The 12,078-nt window shown below is 32.6% G+C and overlaps 1 protein-coding gene across 2 annotated transcripts; it reads left to right on the top strand.

Annotated features, from left to right (window-relative positions):
* The first annotated feature begins 832 nt into the window (after positions 1–832).
* Positions 833–11,300, top strand: LOC134709546 (sialate:O-sulfotransferase 2-like). 2 transcript variants are annotated; one of them, XM_063569706.1, is made up of 4 exons: positions 833–1,003; positions 4,121–4,260; positions 6,640–6,779; positions 10,439–11,300. In XM_063569706.1, exons 1-4 carry the CDS (start codon positions 940–942, stop codon positions 10,440–10,442), a joined length of 348 nt encoding a protein of 115 aa, XP_063425776.1. In that variant the 5' UTR covers positions 833–939; the 3' UTR covers positions 10,443–11,300. The 2 variants fall into 2 exon arrangements, with proteins under 2 accessions (XP_063425776.1, XP_063425775.1); XM_063569705.1 differs by having other exon boundaries at positions 838–1,003; positions 6,640–6,775; positions 10,439–11,298.
* Positions 11,301–12,078: the final 778 nt, after the last annotated feature.

Here is a 12,078-nt window from a genome sequence, read left to right on the forward strand (position 1 = left end):
CCCTTTCTAAAATCCTGGACCTGCCCCTACAATGCTCATTACCACATAACACAGATCAATTCGAAATTAGGTGGCGTCATTTTTACAGTTGGTGAGTTATGACCCTATATGAACTTACAAATTGCTGAATTTTCCGTTCTCTTACTTTTGTTTGCCTCTACCAAATTTTACACAATTTAACTGTATATATATATATCTCCTTTGACTGGTGACTAATAGTATTTTGTTGTAGGTTTTCTGTGTCGGTTAATTGGTAAAGTAATTCCTTTCTAACGATTCCTATTGAAAAATATTACATGTATCATGTTCCCCCGTCGTTAGATTTGACATGTTTATTGTATGATAAGATTTGTAAAGGAAATTAGATGCACGTTTGGTAAATAACAGATTTACGCTACAAAACACACATTTTGAAATTATGTCGTTTAAAATGTCTGTTAACTGTACTTGAGGATCTCATTTGTTAATATTTGATGTATTTCAACTTTTTATTCGGATTTTTAATTATTAAAATTGACATTTCTAGGGAACTACCAACCAACGAGTTTAATATTCCTATCTCTACTGAAATTTGTTTGCAATTATTCCACAACTAATTTTATGAATATCATTCCTCTTTTAGAAGTTTGAATTACGCTGCATTAAAATCCAGCAATGTACATGATTGATAACTAAGCATATAACAATGCACTCTAAAACAATTTGCGCAATCAGATCACGTAAAAGATCTATCGCTGGAAGCAGATTTCTAAAATTACTAGCTTGCTCTGTCAACAGCAGTTGTGATTTATGAACAGTATAATATAAAAGAATATCGATAGCTTCTGTTTTATATTGTTCTACTTGAAACCTAAGCTTACTGATTCTTTAAAAATCTATTTGTGCATTTGTACATGGAATTTGAAACCGTATACATGCACAGAGAACAAAGCCGTTGGAATGACGAGGTCCAAATGTATATTTGTGTTATCAATATTAATAGGATTGCCACTATCTGTGAAAGGTAAGTATCTTGTTTTAAGCAAATTCACGATATCTTTCGCCAAATAAAATTAATATATATTAAAAAATGATTAATAACGAAATACATTAAACAATTACATTAATTTAACTCAAATGTTGAATCTCTATATCAGATCAGAAATATCATTGTGGTGAACATTTGAGTTTGCACTTCTATTCTGTGAGTTAACCGGCGAGTCAAAAACAAATATATATTAATTAAAAAATTAAAAACATCAATATTCAATGAAACTTAAAAAAACATATATCAAATTTTAAATCATTTCAAATTATAGATGTAAATTGTGTGCATCATTTAATTTGTATTTTTCATTATTCTTTGCCTCGATGTTAAGTTATCTGGTAAACTGTGGGTGTCATTTTATTTTGGTTTTCCTAATTTATTCGTTTATCCCAAAAACGCAGTTACTCGTTTCACAAATACATTTTGGCCTTTCCTTCATAACCATGCGTTGTCTCTTTGCATCTACCCAGTTTCAGAAATTACGGACGTGTTTGAAAATCAATTTTGAAAATAGAAGTCCACCAAATATTTGATAAGCACTTACGATGGCTGTTTTAATTATGATTGCATTTAATATACTGGCAAACTAATTTAAACTGAACCATTATGAACATATATATTCAGTGTCCTTACGGGTTAGATCCCTAGTGACATACAATTGTGGAGTGGAGGTATGACTACCAATGAGACAACTATTCACCAGAAACAAAAGAAACCGATGGAAACCACTTAATGTTACCGTACGACGCAGGTATCAACAATGAGCAAAACATTTAACTACGTTTGTAATCTACATAAAGCGCCTGCCTGAAAAATGGATGACATTTCAGAAGAGAAGGGTTATTTTATTTTAATGCTTTCAAAAATTGACTTGGCCTTCCAAATATTATTCCATAGGACCATTTGTTTGTAACCATTTAGTTGATAAATTATATGAAATAATCTGTTAATTGCACCTCTGTCGGGAGAGATGGGGTCCAATTGATTTCTCTGCTCTCAAATATTATAATTTTGTCACGATCGTGCCAGATTAATATAAAAGCAAGTAGTTATGGTATGATTGTCAATGTGACAACTACCCACCAAAGTTCAAATGAAGGGCGTATAAGCAATTTTAGGCTAACACACGGCTTTCACCAATGAGAATCACCCATACGGTATAGTCTGTTTAAGAGTCCCCAACATGTGAAAGATGAAGCAATTCAATTGCGAAAACTAACGGCATAATTTATAACGAACAATTGACGATTGTTTGTCAATTTAAACAAATATACCTGACTTGAACCAACGACAACCATTAAACTACAGGCTCCTGACTTAGGACAGATGCAAACAGAATGTCACGGGGGTCTGCACTTCTTATTGAGGTAGATGTTTAACGTACATATATACTCACAAGGTTACAATCTGAAATCACCATGAATTATAGTTGGTGAGCACTGGTTTGTTAAAAAGCAGCATAAACCATTCGCTAGTCTGCTTAAACCAGACAGACTGTAACTACGGTTTTAATTTTCGAAAAATTAACAAGGAACCAAAAAGGCAATAAAAATAATAAGACGAGTTCGAAGAAAGACAAACCCAATGACAAAAAAAAAAAAAGACGAACAATCATTAATCCAAAGACTGAGAACATTGAGTTACAAAAGAAGTAAGAAATACAACTGAATATCAGCAACACATGTACACAACCCTGATAGAAAATCTGATATACTCTCGGGTCGAAACTATATCGATCAAGTTGAGCATGAGGTGGTACTAGCAAATCACAAACCGATGGTACATTTCCTAAATCTTAAGTTCACTGTGAAGTGTTTCATAGAGTGTTTTTTTTTTTTTTGTCATTGCGTTTTCTGTTTTTCGTAAACTCATTATTTTTATTGTCTGTAACATTTTCCTTTCGTCGATGTAGAGACAAGTTTCCTTCTAGAAAATTAATCTTTCAATACTTCGACCCGATTAAAGTTAAAACATGTGTAATACAGTATATTGTCAGTATATAAATAATTTATAAACATGATAAATCACTTCTCCGTAATGTTTGACATTAAACACAATATCATATTGAGATCAATAAAATAAGTGAAATCAATGCCTATTGGGTGATTACAAGCCTTCAAGTTGGTCCATTGCTCATTAATATGGAGTCGATGCAATGCAGTTTTTATAACATGTCAATACAATTTATATTCTAGATTCCATTGTATTTGTTGCAGTCCTTTGAGGAAATGAACATTTTGCTAAACAAAATGCGCCTTGTTTAGATTTCGGCTAAAGCTGTTTATTAAATTATTTGAAGTTTAATGTTAATGCTAGATTTACCACTTCCGAGAACAATACCTATACCACTCAATGTTATCTGTTTGTGACAGAAAAAAATAGCAGATATCGGTGGTCGTGTATTTTTTATTTTAGTCAACCAACATGCTGCTGTGACAATTATAATACAGACTCTCTTTGACAACAAACCAACAACCAGATAAACTTTTGTTGTTTTTTTGCTAGCAATACATAAATGTCCCTAATGATAATACTGATTTATAAAGGATTTGATGGTAATTACCTAATGAAACTTCTGGTATTTGCAATCACCATATTGGCAAATGAAATTAAAAAGGATGAAAGGGACTTAAGATTTTTAAATTAAGAAAAGAACCTATTACATTTCTATAAAAGCAATGAAAACTCCGAAAAAGCTTTCCAAATCCGGCTTTGGCAAATTATGCCTGGGGTACGTAGTTTATGGAGACTCGGAAGGAACAACAAAAACCTTACTGTTTTGAATAATTCTTCGTTTTATTAATTGCTAATTTACGGAAAATGAAAAAAAAATAAATAGTAAATATGACATAGAAAAATTATCGGTTTTATGTTTCAAAATAATATACTAAATAGTACTGAATAAAGTTTTTTTTCAGGATATTGTTCTTTGTATGTTTTTGATAAGAAGAAAAAGTTTTATGTTAGATACAAAAGATAACAGAAGTTACCGTTAAACTGTAATTACTACAATGACTTTTCATTCAATTTAATTGATAAATAACAAATTGGTATTCCCCTTTGTTTTTTTATAAAAAAATATTTTGATTTCAGGTTTTGATTTTATTGGTTGCTATTGGAATGACGAGAATAACACATTGAGTGATCATTATCCACCTGCTCCAACAACAATACAGTGCTTCCTAACATGCATCACTGCTAATAAAGGATACATATATGCTGGTACACAGATGGTAAGATAATACAAAGCTTTATATAATACTAGAGATATACTTACTGAAGGTGTGATGAGATGATTGAAGCTGTCAATTTTCTCCTTGATAATATCAACGTTCGTTTCGGCAACAAAGTTAATCGACAGGTTGTAGGTATCCCCATGGGCCCTAATTGTGCCCCTTTAATAGCAGACTTGTTTTTGTACTGTTACGAGTAACAGTTTATGACTAAACTCAGTAAAGACCCGTCGAAATTGCATTTAATTGATAAGTTCAACAACACTTACAGTTATCTTGATGATATTTTTTCGTTAAATTATCAAGAATTTTCTCAATATACTGCTGAAATTTACCCCAAGGAACTTACTTTAAATAAATCAAATGTATTCGGTAATAACTGTCCTTTCCTGGATTTAGATATTTCGGTTTTAAACGGGAAACTACACACTAAAATTTACGACAAAAGAGACGATTTTCGTTCCCTATTGTTAATTTTCCATTTTTAGATGGTGATGTTCCTTTGGCACCATCTTACGGTGTTTGTATTTCACAACTTGTTCGCTATGCCCGTGTCTGCTGTGACTTTTTGATTTTAACGAACGCAACCTATGTATTACTGGTAAATTATTAAACCAGGGATATCGTTTCCATAAATTTCTTAAAACCTTTACTAAATTTTTCCATAGATATAAAGATTTGGTTTTGAAGTTTGGTTGTACCTGTAGAAAACTTATTTCAAACGGGATAGCACATCATCATTTTTACGGAAACGTTGTTAACCGTGCCCAGAAATTTAGAAATGATCCATGTAAACTTGTTGCTCCTTTAAATAAACTTATTCTAAAAGGTTACCTATTCAACACTGTAATACGATCATTGAATATTGTTTTTATTGGTATAAATATTGATTTTGTTATCAGTAAATTAAAAGATAACTAAATATTACTAGTATGTTATATACATATACATTTTCATGGATCTACAATCTGTCGAGACCTGTAACTTGGTACTGCACAAGGTCATGTTCTCCTCTGGCTGATTATGACGTCTTTACACTAAATCCATTGTATGTTGGATGTGTACGGATTGAGTGCTTAGTCTTAGAGGCATAAATTTTTTATAAGTTGTAAGTGGCTTTGAACTAGCTGTCAGATAACTGCGAGTACTCTCAGATCTGTTCATTGTGTCTTTTTGTGTCGGGATGTATAAGTACCTGGCCACGTCCACCTGTATTTTTTGTCTGTCTGATGAGTTAAGCCTTTTCCAACTGATTTTTATAGTGCGTTCTTATGTTTTACTGTTATACCACTGTCCCAGGTTAGGGGGAGGGTTGGGATCCCGCTAACATGTTTAACCCCGCCACATTATTTATGTATGTGCCTGTCCCAAGTCAGGAGCCTGTAATTCAGGGGTTGTCGTTTATTTATGTGTTACATATTTGTTTTTCGTTAATTTTTTCACATAAATAAGGCCGTTAGTTTTCTCGTTTGAATTGTTTTACATTGTCTTATCGGGGCCTTTTATAGCTGACTATGCGGTATGGGCTTTGCTCATTGTTGAAGGCTGTACGATGACCTATAGTTGTTAATAAAATTGAGAATGGAAATGGGGAATGTGTCAAAGAGACAACAACCCGACCAAAATAAAAAAACACAACAGCAGAAGGTCACCAACAGGTCTTCAATGTAGCGAGAAATTCCCGCACCCGGAGGCGTCCTTCAGCTTGTGTCATTTTGGTCTTTTGTGGATAGTTGTCTCATTGGCAATCATACCACATCTTCTTTTTTATATATACCGATTGATGTCCACGGGCTTGAATGATTTCTACGCTCTATATCGATCAGATTTTAGACATGTTGATCAGTCTATGTATAAAACATGAAAATAGAAGGCAGGAATCGCTTTAAATACTTCACGGTACAACGCACATCAAACATCAACACGAGACTACTGCCAAAAAAAAGTTAACCAACAATAGACATACAAACAAAAACGTACAACCATGGTCAAAATAGCCTTACCTAGTATAGGTACAACACATAATGAGGCTAAACAAGTTTAACCAGCGACAACTCATCCCAACCCTTGTGGTAATCAAGATCATATGTAAACACAAAAATCATACGAAAAACCAGCACCCTGTAGTTACTACTTGATTGACAACTATGGTAAGATTTGATTTATCTTTTCTGACGAGACTTATATATTACTTTTCCAGTCCATATTATTATATTAGTACTTTTTGTTACTTTTAACAATTTGGTTCCATATGGCATTTTTATAGTATCTTTTCTTGATTACTTCCGATGCATCTTTCTTATAAAAAGTTTAAAAAATTGTAAGATTAGTGTACTCTTATATTTTACCTTCCGTTAACCATTTCTTATATATTTTCAGGACCCACTTTCATGTGTCTGTGGTAAAAGCATTTTTAATCAAGGAGTCCAACCAAGCACTGATTGTAACGTGCCTTGTCCTACAATGTCAGGCGACATTTGTGGAGGTCACTTTAGATTGGCTGTCTATAATATTAGTAGGTATTGACAGATTTTTTTTTTTTTTGTACCAGTTGACACATGCAATGAGATTGGTAAATCTTTGCATTTGAACTAAATTATAAACAGGTATAGGTCACTGTACGACCTTAAACAATGACAAAAACCCATACCACATAGGTTGCTATGAAACAATTCAAACGAGAAGACTAAGTACCTGATTTATGTTCAAAATAATGAACGAAAAACACATATGATCTACAACAACAAACGACAAGCACTGAATTAAAGATCCTGGCTTTGCACAGATACGTACAGAATGTGGAGGGAATAGATTAAATTGTTTGCGCCAAACCCGCTTCTCACATGTGACAGTAGTGTAACATTACACCAAAAGAACATACTATTAAAATCAGTTGAAAAAGGCTTAACTCATTAAATAAAGGCAACAGTAGTATACCGCTGTTCAAATCGATACAAAGCAGAAAAATATCTAAAAGAAATACAGACCTTGAACTGAATTTTAATGTGCGTATTTTTATGCGTTTACTTTTCTACATTGTTTAGAGGTATGGGGGAGGGTTGAGATCTCACAAACATGTTTAACACCGCCGCATTTTTGCGCCTGTCCCAAGTCAGGAGCCTCTGGCCTGTGTTATTCTTGTATTATTTTAATTTTAGTTTCTTGTGTACAATTTGGAAATTAGTATGGCGTTCATTATCACTGAACTAGTATATATTTGTTTCGGGGTCAGCTGCAGGACGCCTCCGGGTGCGGGAATTTCTCGCTAAATTGAAGACCTGTTGGTCACCTTCTGCTGTTGTTTTTTTATTTGGTCGGGTTGTTGTCTCTTTGACACATTCCCCATTTCCATTCTCAATTTTATTGATGTTGCAAGGTATTTGAACATACCAACAATAAAAAAAGACACTTACGTAAAGATCCGAGAGGATTCATATTTTGTGTGTAAAGACGTCAGAGAAAATCATGACATTGTGCAACGCCAAAAGCGGAACGAAAGATACCAGAGGAACAGGCAAACTCATAGATTGAACATAAACTAACATCAACATGGCTAAAAATAAACAAAAGACAAACAGACAAATAATAGCATAGAAGACACAACATTGAAAATTAAAGACTAAGCAACACGAACCCAACCAAAAATTGGGGGATATCTCAGGTGCTCCGGAAGGGTAAGGAGATCCTGCTCCACATGTGGCACCCGTCGTGTTGCTTATGTTATTACAAATACGGTAATTAGTCCGATTCGGTAGGGCACATTAGGCCAAGATACGGGAATCGACAGGTTGTAGAGCCATGATACCAATAAAAGTATTGATGGAATATCCTAATACAATGTTGAATTGGTAACCTTTTTAGAATAGGTTTATTTAAGGGGTTAACAAGTTTACTCTGATCGTAAATAAATTTCTTGGCTCGGTAAACAACATTTCTGAAAAAATAATGCATACGAGCATTCATACATAGTAAACTAAAACATAAACAGTCAGTATAGTGATGGTACACTTTAAGAATCAAGAATGGTAACCTGTTAATAGCTTTGGTTTGCTCTTTATTGATACATTTTTCACTAGCACTAATAACTTATTTCCTTATTTTGATAATGACGGTTAATCAACACGAAGAACAACAAACTTTTAAGGAAAAATTCAACACAAATACAAAACGAGGATATTAGAAAAGGCTAAAAAGCAATGAGCACATGGTAATACGAATTTTTATATACTGTTACAGCCGCATACTGGTGCTGAAAACCAAGATGAAGACATATTATGAAACAAATTATGTGTTTTTATGACTTGCAGAAACTTTATACACAATTTCAATCACCAACTGCCAATCTTTGACATGTTATTTGCCCTTAAATTCAGAAAAGATTGATTGAACAACCCTTTTATTTTAGATATTTTAGAAAAAGGACTTGTATATCAATTGAATCAGCTGATACGAATTTAAAATTACTATTATATTAATATTTTCTGCTTGTTTAAATTATTGTTCAATGAAATTTGGGTCAATATGTGTGTTAATATATCTAAGTTGATACCACACTTTTTTGAAATGCTATAACTCCAATTCTTTCCATAGCCAAGTAAGAGACGGTATGATTTTCAAATCATTACACTCAAAGATGTAAGTATTAATTGGATACAACCCTAGTCATAATTTTACCATACTTAATATCTTATGACCTGCTACATTTTTAAATAGTCACAAGTTATTACACACCTAACTGATTTACACTACATTAAAATATTCTGTTAATTTTTCTGGTTAGCTGAATGATAAATCAGTGGTTCTTTTTTTCAAAGAAAAATTTGAAAAAGAAAAAAAATATGTAAATAGTGCAGGCAAATTTTATTTTACTTGAAAAATCAGTGTCATTCTGACGTAAACTCAATAATCAAGTTCGAATTATTAAGACCTGTACAATTATCAGAAATCTGGTTGAAACAAAAAATGACATTGCATAACTCTATCCTGAGCATTTTCTGCATTGACATTTATTTGTTTGTTTTCCATTTATATCCATTATATTGCAATTTAACAGTAATTGAAAATATCTCAGCATTAGGTATTTGTACATTTAAATTTGAATACAGAAAATGTATTTTTTATTAATGAAGAATGAACACCAATTTATAATAAAATAGACTAAGTTATTTCATGAAATTTTTGTTGGTTAGAAAGTGCATTTTCAAGGCCTCTTTCTGGAAAATAAATCTTTTTCAATGGCATATAGAAAATGTTTTACTTGTTTCTATTCTCTTCCATACCATTTAATTGCAAATATTTATTAATAACAATCTGACAGTGTCTAAAAGTGAAATAACTATATATATATATATATAAATATTTGCATCACTATTGCAAAATCCCCTACCTTTAGACAATAAAATAGACATTTTACAGTTAGATTGGAAATGAAAAGAAAGAGAAAACAAATATTGAAAAAAGCATGGGTAGAAAGAATATCAGACTAGCCATGAATATGGCTGGATCAAAACATAGAATATGCTTTGTTTTCTATTCCTGTTGCATAACTATATTTAGAGTCAGTCAAAACTCGTGAACATACAAATAGCTCCGCAAATAATACAATACATTCTAGCCATTTTTATTATAAAAGATAAGATATTTTGGTCGTGAAGTATACAAATTGAAAACATTACAAATGCAAGTTTGATTAAGACCCGAACAATACAATGTCCAGATTGACTGACTTTATACAACATGTATCAAGCAATACATTGTTCAAATAGTGTCACTTTAAACACCATGAAAGTGGATTTAACACGTTCATCTGCAAATGTACATCTCCTTTTGCTAGCAATATGAAACTAAATTAAAGTAACCCCAAATAAAAACTGCGCAGTCCAGGCAAAAAGACTACTTAGTACCTCGTGCCCGAAGAAAATAATATATAAAGGACTGTACATTATATGGAAAACAGGATCACAGTGTGCTAACTACTACATGAGGCCAGGTAAATAGGGATCAGTTTAAACCTGTATCTGGAGATAAGTACAAATATACGTGAAACATGAACAACTTTCTAATATATTTCCCCTGACCGGGCCAAATCAGTAGACCTGTAAAGTTCTAATTTACAACTTTTCCAAACAGTACTGTTCTGGAACAATTCTTTATTCAAGGTATTATTTTATCGTTGCAGCTGACGAACCAATACCAATAATTATATCACAAAAAGGAACAACAACTATATCAACATCATCTAAACAGGCAGAAAATCTTGATTGCACGTGCCCGTGTAGTTTTACGACCAGTAAATGGGATTTTTTGAGAGATGTCAACATAACTAAAGACCAGCTTATTGATATGTTAAAATCAAATGTGGACGAACTTCATCAAAACTTAACTGTAGATGTTAAAGCTACTTCTGCCTATAAAAATACAAAAAAGTCTGCCTCAGATCGTCGCACATCATCTATGTTGATGGGTCTTGCTGGTGGATTCATTATTTGCATTCCTATAGTACTGATTATTTCGTCGGATTTAATTCATGTTTATAACAGTATCAATAATAAGACCAGACCCCTAGGTTAATAACGTGAACTGTTTAATCGACATGCAACATACTTTTTCTTCCCAGAACTAAAGTATAAAATGTGTAACAAAATATTGTATTCTTGACACAAAGTAGCACTTTAAGGTTAAGTGCTTTTTAGACAAAACAGTATTTGAAAAACCTTAAGAGCAGATAATTGAATTCATTACCTTCTTAAATACTCTAAATTATAAAGCACTTTTAAATCTGAAATAAATGTTTCTACAACAATTTTGACTAAGTATTCAATCAGTTAAATCTCTACGTTGTAGGGAGTCAGTTTGACTTTGCAGTATGAATAAATAAGCAGCAAAACTGATTGCAACGAGAATTTTAAAACGTATCCTATCCATTTGGCAACCAAGTATATATGATGCAGACTGAGTATTCTACATCGTGATTTACGTAATTTGCAGCATCTTACAACTGAATATATTGTTAGTTTGTTTTTGTTTTAAAATTGAATATTCACAAAATATGTTCGGTTGTTCCTTTATCATTATAGGGAACATTCTACATTAAAAGGTTTTTGAAATAATTGTACTTTGAGCATAAAAGAGGGACGAAAGATACCAAAGAGCCAGTCAAACTCATAAATCTAAAATAAACTGACAACGTAAACGCCATGGCTAAAAATGAAGAAAGACAAACAGACAAACAATAGTACACATGACACAACATAGAAATCCAAAGAATAAACAACACGAACCCCACAAAAAACTAGGGGTGATCTCAGGGTTTCTTTTTTATTTTGCGAATTTGACCATAAAAAGGTCATTAAAGTATCAAGACAAATATAGCATATTATATTGGTCGCGTGGGTGTTCGCTGCAAACTGCAGAAAACCAAGGTTCAATCCACTACCATGTCAAAACAAACATGTTTTAACAACAGCTCGACAATCAGCAAACATCGTCGCATTTACCCGGTTTCGTTTCTTCTGAGGTTTGATTCATTCTCGCAGGTTTTGTTTGTAAACTTGATCTGTATTTTCTTACTCGATTTATGAGATTTGGACATCGATGAACTATTATTGTTTTTATTTAGTTGCCCTTTACTACCTTCTGTCTCTTTTATACTTAACGTATACTGCATTATGATAGACAATTGTTCATAGTTAAACAATAGTTATTCCTCTTTTACCAGAAAAAGCTCCGACCGAGGTTGAGGAGACAACAAACGACTTTCATTCAAAACATTTACATTCACTATGCGATTTATTAATACAGACCATCCAAATTCAAACT

Source organism: Mytilus trossulus, chromosome 3 (assembly GCF_036588685.1).
Source record: "Mytilus trossulus isolate FHL-02 chromosome 3, PNRI_Mtr1.1.1.hap1, whole genome shotgun sequence".
NCBI lineage: Eukaryota > Metazoa > Mollusca > Bivalvia > Mytilida > Mytilidae > Mytilus > Mytilus trossulus.

Excerpts from the sequence above, each read along its gene's own strand:
- LOC134709546 (XM_063569705.1), top strand. The coding sequence starts at position 940 with ATGACGAGGTCCAAATGTATATTTGTGTTATCAATATTAATAGGATTG. Across the intron at positions 4,261-6,639 it reads TATATGCTGGTACACAGATG|GACCCACTTTCATGTGTCTG; the intron begins GTAAGATAATAC and ends ATATATTTTCAG. Across the intron at positions 6,776-10,438 it reads ATTGGCTGTCTATAATATTA|CTGACGAACCAATACCAATA; the intron begins GTAGGTATTGAC and ends TTATCGTTGCAG.